The following is a 12685-nucleotide window of genomic DNA, read 5'->3' as shown; positions in this document are numbered from 1 at the left end:
GAGGCCTGGTGGGCTTCCGAGTCTAGCATCCTGGGCAGTCACCTGAGTCCCAGTGACCTTCCCAGGGGGCAGTGCTGAGCATGGTACCCATTGTGTTTGGGGTGTGGTGTGCGTTAGACCACACCTACGTGTGAGGCAGGACCCTCCTTGGCCTTTATCCCATGGCTACCCAACTTTTCAGTGCCTCGCTCCCAGGTCGAAGCGTCCCCTGCAAGGGCCCCAGCCCACCCAGCAAACAGAAGAATACATAGCTGAAGCCCTGGGCCATAAGTCTGTGGTGCTGGCATGGACCACTAGGGGGCATGCAGAGCTCATACTTGCAGGACAAGCTGTCACCACGGGGCTCCAGGCGGCTGCACTGTCCCCTGTGCACGGAAGACTCCGGGAAGCCCCATTTCCATCCTGCATTTGCAGTCCTCTGGACATCTTCCACAACACTGGAACTTCCACTCCTTGGTCCTAATCCTGCCGCAGAACACACCCTTCTGTCCAATAGTCTTTCATTCACTCATTCACCCGGCATGTTGCTGAATGCCTACTTTTATTTTTAAAATGTTTATTTGAAAGAGTTGCAAAGAGGATTTCCATCCACTGGTTCACTCCCCAGTTGGCCATAATGGCCGGAGCTATGCCAATCTGAAGCCAGGAGCTAGGAGCTTCCTCCAGGTCTCCCATGCGGGTGCAGGGGTCCAAGCACTTGGGCCATCCTTCACTGCTTTCCCAGGCCATAGCAGAAAGCTGGATCAGAAGTGGAGCAGCTGGGACTCGAACTGGCACCCATGTGGGATGCCAGCATTGCAGGCAGCAGTTTTACCCGCTATGCCACAGTGCCAGCCCCCTGAGTGCCTACTTTGAGCCAGAATTTGAGTCTTGTGCTAGGAGTGCGGAGAGAAAAGACACCTGACTCCAGCAACCCTCCCTGAATCTCGGAGCTGGGGAGGCAGACAAAGCCCTGCCCTTGGGGAAGGACGGAGGCTGGGCATGCGCTCTGGGCGGCTTCTCAGGCAGTGTCTGTGCTGTGTTTTTCAGCCTATGACTGTGACTTCTTCAACAAAGGTAAGCCAGTCCTCCCCAGCCCTGCCCCATGTCACAGTAGTACCGGCCACCCACCACTCTGCTGGCCCTGGGGAACGCCCCATCATGCAGAGAAAGCCCTGACAGTGCAGAGCCCAGGGGTGCCCCAAAACTCTGTCTCCGGAGGTTCCTACAGCCACTGTCAGGACCCAGGGTGGACTGCGCTCCCTGGGCCCTGCCCCAGGGTACTCACCAGGACATAAAACCCCCTGGGCACCAGTGTGCCAGCTCCGCAGCCTCCCCAGGGTGGCTTTCCTGTCGGATGCATCTGCAAACTTAGCTGAGGTCAAGGTCGCAGGGCAGAAGGATGTACTCTAGCATGTACACAAGCGAGGGTGACAACACAGGTCATGACTAAGCACCCTGGAGAGCTGCCTCCAGCTGGGCCAGTCAGATGTTTAGCAGGTGCTTGGGGCCCTGCATCTTTGCCTTGCAAGCCCCATCCCTCCCCTGTGGAGGCAGGCCCAAGGCTTTGTCCTCAGCTACCCACACGGGCAGCACTCGGTTTGGGAATGTCCATCCCAAGCCAAGAGGACAGCAGTGACATGGAGGGGACGGACTGGAGACCTGAGGTGTGCAGGATGGGGGCTGGACCGTTCCGAGACAGCTGTCCTTGCCAAAGTGGCAGCCCTGGGGCTGCCCCAGCCCAGCCCCTCTGCTCCTGGAGGAGGCATCAGTGCTGGGAGAGTGGCAGCCGCTGGGCCAGGTGGGCGGCACGCTGCAGCAAGGCAGCTCCGAGCAGAATTCTCTCTCGTGTGGCATTTTGGGTGGCAGGAGCTGGCAAAGGACAAGCTGTTTCGAGCCTCCTCTCGCTCCCCACCCGCCTTCTCGTCCAGCCCTCAACAGCTTCTGTGGGTCACGCTCTGGTGGGGTGCAGGGGAATTGGCGGTGGACAGGACCTGCTCAGCTGCCTCCACAGCCCCAGTGGGGTGCTCTGAACTCGCCCTTGGGTGGCGGCTTGCAGACCACTGCTGGTGGGAAATAAAACTGCCCACTAGCTTGTGCTTTATTGGGTTTTGGAGAGTTGGTGTTAGCCGTTCCCCCCGCAGCACTGCCTGTCTCCTGTCTAACTGGGGAGACAGGTGTGCCCCCCCAAACCCGATGCTACTGCTATAAGATCTGCCATGGGCGTGTGCGTGCTCCCGGGGCTGCTGGAGCCCCGAGGAGAGGAGGTGGAGGCAGGGCGGAGTTTGCGCGGGGCAGGAGCCGGTGCAGGCAGAGCTTCCCCAAGGAGGTGACATTTGAGCTGGGGCCCAGACATGGAGTAGGTGTCTGCCAGGCACAAAGTGGGGAGGGCCACTCTGAGGGGGTGGGAGAGCGCGACAGAGACAGGACGTGGGGCAGAGCAGGCTCTTTCCAGGAAGAGGGAACTCGCTCAGTGTGGAACAAGGAGGGGGGCTTGAATTCAAGATGGGCTCCTTGGTTCTGTCCTGAGGGCGGCGAGGAGCAAGCTGGGAAGGGAACTGAGGCGGCCAGGGGGTGCAGCTGCAGGAGCTAGGAAGACCGGCTTCCTGGCCATAGCGTTGCGACTGAGAGCTACAGAAGCCCCAAAGATCCAAGGGCAGCCCGTGTCTGAGATAAAAAGCAGATCTTCCACAGCCCTGAGCCCGCATCTCCCAGCTGCCATCTGCAGGCCCTGGGCAGGCAGGGACTCGGTCTAATGTCTTCTCCCAAGGGCGACCCTGAGGACAGCGGTGGCCATGGAGAGACCCTGGGGGCCTGGCTGCCGCCGGGTGGCCTTCTTCCCAGGCACATGTGGAATGGCTCGGGCACTGGCAGGGGGTCTGTCCCGGCAGGGGCTGGCAGCCTGGAGCCCCTGGCCCTTCCTCCCCTCGAAGTCCAGGTCCCCGGGGCCTGGGAAGAAAGAAGCCATCAAAGCCCCTCCCTGACACGCTTCCTCTTATCACTAATTGACAGGGGGTGGGGCAAAGGCCTGGGGAGGCGGGAGTTATGACCAGGCTCTTCTTTCCAGCGCTCGGTAAAGGCCCCTACCAGCTGTCCAGCATGGCGGCCAGAGGTGCCCTGGTGGCTGTGCAGGCAAAGGGCGATGGCATAGCCCTAGTGAAGGCAGAGGGTGTGGTGCCGGGGGATCTCGTGAACTTCCTGCTGACCGCTGCTCTGTGCAAGGCCAAGGCCCATGGTAAGGCCCTGTGGGAGGGAGGAGGGAGTGCTGAGGCCCTATGCCGGCTGGGGAGGGGACGCCAGCAGACGCCCCTTTGCCAGCCGAACTGGGTCTCCTGGGCCAGTTCCTTGGCTCCGTGAAGAGGCACTTTCCAACATCTCTGCCAAGCAGCAGGCAGGCCAAGGCCCAGAGGGATGGTGTGGCCACAGCCTTACCTCCCTCGCTCTCTGCCCTCTGCTTCCCTCCCTCCTGGGCCCTCCTCTCCTCCGGCTTCTAATCCGGGCTCCAGATTCGGGGTGGAGGTGCATGGCCCCTGCACCACTGGGAGAAAAGGGGAGGGAGGGAGAAGTGTGGGCCAAGCCCCGGAGTTGGAACTTTGTCTGGAGGGCCCTGGGGAGCTATGGAGGACTCCCTGGCAGGTGCCCAGCCCCAGGTGCAGCCAGGGTAGCCAGCCGTGGAGTCCAGTAGGAGGTGCTGAGCAGGATCGCGGAGCCACGATATGGGCATGAGGAACTGGACCACAGGAGAGCCAGAGCACCCCCTGCCTGGCCAGCAGCGCCCCACACCCCCAAGTAGGGTGCCTCCTCTGGGGCCCTCTCACTGTCCCCATCTCAGGGCATTAGAACAGTGAGGGGGAGGGTAGTCCTGGGCTGGGGGTGACTTCCCAGAATCCCCCTACTGCATTGGAGGACACAGCTGTGGAGAGAGAGGCTCTAGCCCACCCCACTGGGCCTGGCTCTCATGAGACCGGGGAGGATGCAGGCTTCCCCTCCCCATCCTGTGCTGCTTCCTTTGTCCCATGCTCAGGGTATCGGACAGCAAAATCCAATACCCTGATAGAATCAAGGGTGGCTGCATGGAGGCAGTGTCCCTTGGATTGGACTTTGAAGGATAGGAGATAATGTGATGAGCAGAAATGGTCCCAAGGGGAGGGTTCAGCAATCATTTCAGGCCTTTGTGGGGAAGGGGTCTGGGTGTTCTGAAGGGACAGGAGCACAAGTCAGGGCCAGGCACACCTCCCTAGATGCTGAATTTCCAAGAAGATTCTGAAAGGAAGCTTCCCTCTGTGTCGTGAGAGCAGCTCCTTCTGCAGTACACGTACGATGCGCCTTGTAGCGTCCTAGGCGCCTTAAGTCTACCTGCTCATTTACTCCTCACACTATCAGAGGAGGGGGCTCCTACTGTTCCCCCAGTTACAGATGAGAGCCCTGAGGCCCAGGGAGGGAGGTCACGGGCCCCACGGTGCACTGCCCACCCGTCCTTTGTCCTACCTTCTTCACCGCCACGCCGCCTGTCACGCAGAGGGCTTTCCACAAGGCAGTTTAGAGAATGGGAGGCAAATGCCACTTGGACGTCCACACAAAACTCAGGACTTGGCACCGCAAGAGAAAACGGCTGGGAAACCTTGAGCTGAGCTGACCCTGTCCCTGCAGGGGAGGAAGCGGAGGCCAGGAGAGGAAAGTGACTCTCCTGCGGTCTCGCGGGCAGGTCTCTGCGGGACCCCGTGCCACAGACTCTGCCGGGGTGAAGCCCTGGGCGCTGGCCCTGGCCTGCCCGAGCTCTGGTCCTGCCTCATGTGACCTTGGGCCTCTCTTCCTCCTCCGTGAAGGGGGAACAGCAAGGGCCCCACCCCTAACAGCATAGCACTTGCCTCCCCTGGAGTGCCAGCTGCGTGAGGGGCAGGGCTTTTATTGTCCTGTTCCTGCCCTGTCCCTTGTGCTTGAGCACGTATTTGCTGCCGGATGAGTGCTCAGAACCGACAGGTAGAGGCTGGCTCCGCATAGTGGCTGGCACGATTCACGCTGGTGAGGAATTCCCCTAGTTCTCCACCACATTCTCAGGCTGCCTGGGGAGGTGGGACGTGGACACAGGTGGTCCCTCCCAGGGACTCCGGGGACCGTGAAGGGGGTGAGGACATGCCCACTCAGCATCAGGCTTCCCCACACTTCCCTGCTTACTCTGCATGGCAGCCCAGGGTGTTCAGTGGCTTGCTCACGAGTGTAGCAGGTGCAGTAGCCTGCGCCTCCAGCCTCTCCCCCGTGTGTTCTGTGTACCTGCTGGTGGATTAGGGCCTTGGGAAGAGCTCTGGGGGTCCCTGGGGCTCTGGGAGACCCCCTTCCTTTCCCTGGGATGTCCTCCCCACCTGTGGGCTGCCCCAAGGTCTACTGGCTCTGACCTGGGAGTCTGTGGGGAGCAGGGTCAGGCCAGGGACCCCAAAACCTGGCAAACCAAATCCTGAAACTCTAGCTGGTCTCACCCTGCAGCAGAACGTGACTGTGCCAGGGCAGCCATTTGGGTCTGCTCTGGTCACTGCAGAACCCTGGGTGTCCAGGAAAGCGCCAGGCCCATGGTGGGCAGCAGGAATGGAGGGGGATGGGGATGGAAGGAGACTACAGTTGTCTTCCAGGCTCAGCGGTGACCCCGTGCCCTCCTGTGGGTCCAGAGAGCTCCAGTCTAGCCCCTACTCAGAGCTGACTTTACCCACGTGTCTCTGTGCAGACCCGGATGTGGTGTCACTGGAGGCCGCCGACAGACCCAACTTCTTCCTCCACGTCACAGCCAACGGGTCAGTGGAGCTGGCCAAGTGGCAGGGCACCGAAGCCTTCCAGCGCCACGCCTCCTTCCTGCTGCACCAGGGCACGTGGCGGCTAGGCCAGGTGGCCCTGGAGTCCCTGGCGAAGCCCAGCTCCTTCCTGTCGGCGGCGGTGGGCCCTGCGCTGGCCCTGCGGCCGTATGAGCACACTGAGGCCTTCCGCCAGGGCTCGCTCTTCCGCCTCCTGGGTAGGTGCCTGCCTGCCCTCTCCCTGCATCCCCCACACCCACGTGGTACAGGGAGGCCATGTGGGTGCCATCCTGGGAGGGCAGGGGCCCAGCCTCCATGGTGGCAGCCCAGGGAGCCATGAGCAGCCTGGCTTGGGTCCCAGCCGTTTTCCTGGGCCCTGCCTCCCACCCCAGGCTAATTATATGCTCTAAACACAGTGGCCCTGGATGGAAATTGGGAATAGCTCGCAGCTCGGGTTTCTTGCTGCTGGGGACACATGCCCACCCCATGGACCAGCCACTGTAGCCCAGTGGCCTCCTCTGCTTTCTCTGCGGGAGGCCCAAGCCTCTGGGCGCTGATGGGGCAGCTCCCTGGTCTTCTGTCAGAGCTGAGGGTTCCTTGGGCTTTGCCATCCCCCTGCTGGGTGAGTCTGCCCCAGAGTGTTGTTCTCTGGCCCACCTGGAGGGGCCGCTCTTCCACCCGGCAGTCACAAACCCCAGCCAGGGCAGATTCGTCACTGGCCCTAACCATGGTGAGACGCACCAGCCGTGGTAACACCATGCCCCTCCCTGGAAGATGCTGGGGCAGCGTGGAAAGAGCCCAGGCACGGAAGCTGGACGGGCATGGGTTCGAACTCTCCCCCAGGTCCTCCGCACCTGGGCAGGAACCCTCATCTCTCCCAAGTGTTTCCTCTCCCATAGAATGGGGGTGTTTTCCTCCAGAGGGTCTCGTGAGGATGCACTGTGTGGCACAGCCTGTCCTCCATACCCAGCGTGCTGTGGGTGTTTCCCAATTGTCAGTTCCTATCTCCAAGCTCTTAGGAAAAGCAGGTCTCCTTGCGGTCAGCAGTAGCATGGAGAGTGGGGTGTCAGGAAGGGGCTTCTGGGGTGCAGCTGCTTCCTCTGTACTGCCATGGTGCCTGCCCATGATCTTGGAGGCTGGTGCCTGGGTAGAGTAGGGCCTTGTGTGCCTCACGTCCCCCAGGGTCACGGCCCTCTCCCTCACTCACTGAGGTGCTGGCCACAGGCTCCCTGTTGGAAACATCTCCCTTGGGTGAGCCTGTTTTCCCCATGTCATCTGTGCCTTCATTTTCTCACCCACGAAATGGGGATGATACTAATGCCTACTTTATAGGGTTGTGGTGAGGATGGATGAGTCAAGACATGTGAGGCCTTTGATGCTATTTACAAGCTAGCTGTTCTTTGAAAAGGCAGAGTTATAGGGAGAGAGAGGGATATAGGTCTTCCAGCTCCTGACTCTCTCCCTAAGTAGCTGCAATACCCTTGGCTAGGCCAGGCCAAAGCCAGAGGCCTAGAACCCTGGGTCTCCCACGTGGGTGCAGGGGCCCAAGTACTTGAACCAACATCCTCCACTACTCTCCCAGGCACATTAGCCTGGAGCTGGATGGGAAGTGCAGCAGCCGGGACTTGAACCCATATGCCATTCTCATATAGGATGCCAGCATTGCAGGTGGTGGCTTAACTTGCTACGCCACAGCGCAACCAGGGCCAGCGAGGGCAGTGCTCACAAAAACTGCAGCCCAGGTCCTGAGGGGGTGCTTCAGGGAGGCTTCTGGGAACAGAGAGGGAAGGGCTTGGAGCAAAGCAGCCGTCTGGTGACAGGTGCACAGGAGGGCCTTGGGCCCGCGGGTCCAGGGTCCCGTAATGCCTCCCCCGGCTCTCGAGGGAGAGCCACTTGCCTCCGAGGCGTTCTGCAGTGGCCCTGCCAGAGACAGGGCAAGGAGGAGGTGGCTGTGTCCTGGGATGCAGGGCAAGCCTGGCACCAAGGTCACAGAGGGGCAGGGTGATGAGCAGCCTCACAGAGGAGAGATCGGGGGTCCAAGCCTCCTCCTCGGCCGCCCTCAAAGCCCAACGCTGCCCACACCAGAGCTCCCCAGGCCTGAAACCCACACCAGATTCCCAGTGCCCTGCCCCATGCTGACCCTGGCTTTCACAAGTCCAGTTTCCGCTCAGCTTGGCTTTGCTTTCCCTGTGTGAATCCTTTTGTCTCTCGCCATGGGGCATCCACGGGGAGCGGGGATTTCCTGTGCTGTGGTGCCAGGCCCAGAGCTGGAGCCCAGCCTCAGGCCGGAGACTCGGGAGTGGGTCTCCCTTCCAGAGGCCAATCCCTCAGGGGCCGCCTACCCCATCTGTGAGTGGCGCTATGATGCCTGTGCCAGCCCCTGCTTCCAGACCTGCCGGGACCCCCAAGCGGCCAGCTGCCAGGACGTGCCCAGGTGAGGTGCTGGCATCAAGGTGTGTGCACCAGCGTGTTTGGACACACACGTATGCCTTCTGGGGGTACCCAGGCACAGGCATGACAGGAGTCTGTATGTGGGCGTAAGAGGGGTGTGTTTGCTGGGGTGGGTGGGCCTTAACTGTGTGTGTCATATGTGCAAACATGTGCATTATCTGCTTGTACATCACATGCATGTAGCTGAGCCTCGTGTGTGTGCAAGTATGCATGGGCTGTACACAGCTGTGCATATGTGCATGCATGAGCTGTGTGTCTCTGCATGTTGTGTGCTGCTGTGCACAAGTCAGTAGATGTTGGGGAGTTGCACAGACTTGGGGGGGACTGTGAGCCTGTGTGAGAGTGTGTGTGAGTGCAGACACAGGAGTGTGAGTACGAGCATGCACAAAACATACCCACACCTTGCTTGTGTGCTTCTCTGAGGGCATGGAGTATGTGGCATGGGTATCTGAGTATGTGGGTTCCTGTACACATGTGTGATGGTGTGGAGGCCCATGTGAGCATGCACACAATGCACATGCTCACACGCGTGTGTCACAAGGAGAGAGGAGGTCTGTGTTCCATCCAGACCGCTGCCCTGCCCCCCGCTCCGTCCTCAGGGTAGAAGGCTGCGTCCCCAGGTGCCCCCCGCCCAAGGTCCTGGATGAAGTCACGCAGAGATGTGTCCGCGTGGAGGACTGTGAGTGGCCTGGGGCTCCCCTCCTCCAACTCCTGAGTCCCCCCAGGCCCTGGAGAAGCAGGGTGTGCACCTGAGAGCAGGCAGAAGCCTCACGGGGTCCATCTGCCCCATGTCACAGTGAGAAAAAATGAGGCTCAGAGAGCAGATGGGACCTTAGAACGAGCAGGCCTGGGGTAGATCCAGATCTGCTGTCTCCCTGTTGCCACACAATGCCTTGGCTGAGACCTGGCGGCCCGGCTGTCGGAAGCCATCCTCACCCTGTCACCTTGGGTGCTGGTCCTTAAGCCCCACGTCTCAGCCCTGCCCAGTGACAGCGGCCTCCCCACCTTCTGAGCCTCCTCTTCTGTCTGCCCTAGGTGTGGAGCCAGCAGCTTTGGTCCCCACAGATGTCCTGGGCAGTGAGACCCTGTCTCCCATCCCTGCTGACAAGGAGCCAGTGCTTCCACAGGAGACCCCCAGGGCCCCCACTCACAGGACAGCCCTCCTCTCCACGGCCCTGCACCCACAGGTGGCAGCCACTGAGAAGCTGACGCTGATGCCACGCCCCTCCCAGTCCACCCCGCAGCAGCCACTGGGCCTCACCACATCCAACCTTCCTGCCCACCCCACAGAGGCCCTGGCTGGCAAAGGGGTGACCACCAGCCTCCCGTTCAGCCCTCACGCCCCGGGGTCCTCGTCCCTCCCCGTTGCACTGCAGACATCCCCACCGGGCACAGTGTCCAGGGCTGTGGTGACAGCTAGGGTGACTGTGACCTCTGCAGGGACCTTCAACGCCACGCTCTCCTCCCATTCACCCCCTGCTCCTCACCTCCCACTCCTGACCAAAGCTGTGACAGTCCCAGGCCCTGGCTCCTGGGGTAGTCCCTCCTCCAGGCCTATGGCTCTCCCCGGAGTGACCTCCAGGCCCCCTGCCTCCTCGGGATCTCACAAGGCTTTGCTGACACCTGCAGACACTAAAGTCTCCAATAAGACAGGGCCCCCCCGGCTCCCCCAGGTCCAAGGCATTTCCAGTCCCAGCAGCCCCCTGGCCATGGCTGCAACGGCAGCACAGCAGGCACCTGTTAGTCCCCTTGTAACCGACGCGCTGGAGATGCTGTCACCCCCAGAGAAGGACAGACCTGGGCATGGCCAGCCGGGGGGCCTGCCAGCATCCCCACCTCCAAGCCCAGCCCCTACTGCCCCGCCCCAGCCAGCCCGACCCACCACTACCACCCCCAGGCCTCCAGCACTGGCCCCAGGGACCCCAGCTGCCACCGGCTTGTCCACAGTTGCTCATGGGCCGGGGGCCACTCCCTTCATGTCCCTGGACTCCACTATGCCATCTGAGCTCCTCTCTGGCCTACCTCCTGATACCAGCCTGCCCCTGGCCAAGGTGGGCACATCTGCCCCAGTGGCCACACCTGGCCCCAAAGGCTCTGTCACCACCCCGTCGCTCCGTCAACAGGTCACATCCCTGGCTGTGGCCACCACTCCACCTGCTCGGGTCCTCAGTCCAGCGCTGCCTCGCACCCCAGCCGGGGTGGCCCAGGCGCTGCCACCCAGTCCCGCAGCCCCTCAGGCTATGGGCACGGCTCCAAGCCTGCCTCTCAAAGCCACGGTGCCGACTTCAAGAGTCACGGCTGTGGCTGTTGGGGTGGCCTCCACAGGAGCTGTGGTCCCCCAAAAGAGCCCCACAGAGGAGCTGGCCATACCGTCCAAGCAGGTGGCCCTGCCCACCTCTGCCTATGGCTCTGCCCAGGGAGGACCCACAGAGCTCACGCCTGCTGCGGCTCCCACGCGTGCTCCCTTGGTGACTGAGGCCGAGGGCCCCCGGGCTGGCACAGTGCCCTCGGGGCCCACATCCCACCCCCTGAGCCACCTCTCGGCCAGAACAGCCTCCCGGGAGAGCTCACTGGCAGGGGCCCACGGGCCCTCCAGCCGGCCTCAGCCTGCAGCGGGCCTGGCGGCTGAGGCTACCACGGAGCGGTCTGGACGCTCAGCCCCGGCACACAGCAGCGCGGCGGGTTTGGCCGAGGCCTTAGCAACCACCGTGGAGGCAACCACCTCTGCCACCTGTGTCGTAAGTGATGCCCTCCCCACCCCCCGGCCCACCTTGCCCGGTGCCACTGGAGTTTGGTCACCACCACGCTCATGTTTCCATCTCTTAGCCAGCTGTAGGACAGTGGCATAGTCCCTGTCCACACCCCTGACTGAAACTCCTAAAAAGCTTTCCAGTCCCCTCTGGGCCCCAGGGCAGGGTCACACCCCACTCATCTGGACCCCCGGGGGCTGATGGATGGCATGGTGGGATGTGAAAGTACAACACTGCAGGTGTGTGGGTGTGTGCGTGTTGTGTCTGTGCGCCTGTGTGAGATCATGTGCACGCATGTTCACGTGTGAGCGCTCACATGTCTACACGTGTTCATGTGTATGTGAAGCATGGTATCGAGAGGCACCTTTGTGTGTATTGGTGCCTTTGTGAGAAAGAGCTTGCGTGTGTGTGCAGGTCTGAGTAGGGGTCTGTGAGCGTGAGCTGGTATGTCCACACATCTCTGGACCTGCAGCTCCCACTATGGGCCAGGCAGCTACACAGAGGTCCCGGGGTGACCCTACCCTGGTCCCCAGTCTTACACTAAGCCCAGTTCCGGACCCGATAGCTTGACAGCTGGGTGCAGGTGGGGGCACCACGCCCTGCCCTGCCAGAGCCTGCATGGTGGAAAGGATCTGGTGCCATCGTGGCTCAGGCAGGGTGGTGGGGCTGTAGCCCTGGGCGGGCACTCACACTGTCCCCCTGCCGTGTGCCCCAGCCAATCGCCGAGCAGGACTGTGTCCGCCACATCTGCCTGGAGGGCCAGCTCATCCGCGTGAACCAGTCCCAGCACTGTCCCCAGGGGGCTGCACCCCCTCGCTGTGGGGTCCTTGGCCTTGCCGTGCGGGTCGGCGGGGACCACTGCTGCCCCATCTGGGAGTGCGCCTGTGAGTTACGAGTCGTGGGGTCAGTGGGAGTCTCTCTGTCTCTCCCCCTCCTCCTCCCCCTCCCCACCCACAATGGGGCCGCTCATCTTAGTGACCTCCGACCTGGCAGATTTCCCACCTTTCGACCTCGGGTCTGTGCCTGCTATCTGGTCTGATCCGCCTCTGACTCATCCAGGACAGGGCCCCGGGCACCTCCCCGCCTCCCTAGGTGGCCGAGACCTTGAAGGCACCTGTTTCTTGTGCCTTGCCCTACCCCAGGCCGGTGCTCGATCTTCCCCGACCTGAGCTTCGTGACCTTTGACGGGAGCCACGCAGCCCTGTTCAAGGAGGCCATCTACGTCCTCAGGCAGAGCGCAGGCGACTGGATCACGGTCCACGTCCTTTATGTCGCTCCCCCTCTTCGTGGAGGAACGACACTAAACGCTGCCTAGGCTTCATATCCGAGTCACGGCACCATTATGTCGCTCCCCCTCTTCATGGAGGAACGACACTAAGTCCTGCCTAGGCTTCATATCCGAGTCACGGCACCATTATGTCGCTCCCCCTCTTCGTGGAGGAGCAACACAGGACCCTGCGCTGTTCTTTCGTCTGCTCGGCCCTCCCCGGGTTTGCTGCTGGTTCTTCCCGGGTTGGCTACCATCCCTTCCACCTCCGTGGAAGGGCAGTTCCCCCTGGCCACATTCCCCACTTCCGCAGGGGAGCGGCACACCACCGGCCGGTTCTCTCGGGGGCTGCACGGGTTCCCTTAGATGTTCCCCATAGATGTTCCTGGTGCATGCCGTCTCTCTCCTCCTTTATAGTCCTCCTCCGCCAATCCCAACTCGGCTGAGTACGCTGCTCT

At 61.7% G+C, this 12685-nt stretch overlaps 1 protein-coding gene across 1 annotated transcript in view; it reads left to right on the top strand.

Annotated features, from left to right (window-relative positions):
- The window catches only part of OTOG (otogelin), a 96403-nt gene that overhangs the window by 56716 nt on the left and 27002 nt on the right, over window positions 1-12685 (top strand). Inside the window, exons 31-37 of the mRNA XM_089305399.1 lie at window positions 1030-1056; window positions 3047-3214; window positions 5696-5977; window positions 8076-8193; window positions 8810-8889; window positions 9246-10948; window positions 11676-11844. Of these exons, the coding sequence (XP_089161525.1) occupies window positions 1030-1056; window positions 3047-3214; window positions 5696-5977; window positions 8076-8193; window positions 8810-8889; window positions 9246-10948; window positions 11676-11844 (2547 nt within the window). The remainder of the gene's footprint in view (window positions 1-1029; window positions 1057-3046; window positions 3215-5695; window positions 5978-8075; window positions 8194-8809; window positions 8890-9245; window positions 10949-11675; window positions 11845-12685) is intronic.

Source organism: Oryctolagus cuniculus, chromosome 1 (assembly GCF_051225735.1).
Source record: "Oryctolagus cuniculus isolate XC-2025 breed Fujian yellow rabbit chromosome 1, ASM5122573v1, whole genome shotgun sequence".
Lineage (NCBI taxonomy): Eukaryota > Metazoa > Chordata > Mammalia > Lagomorpha > Leporidae > Oryctolagus > Oryctolagus cuniculus.
The sequence above is the reverse complement of the archived record's forward strand: the minus strand, read 5'-3'. Positions and strand labels throughout refer to the sequence as shown.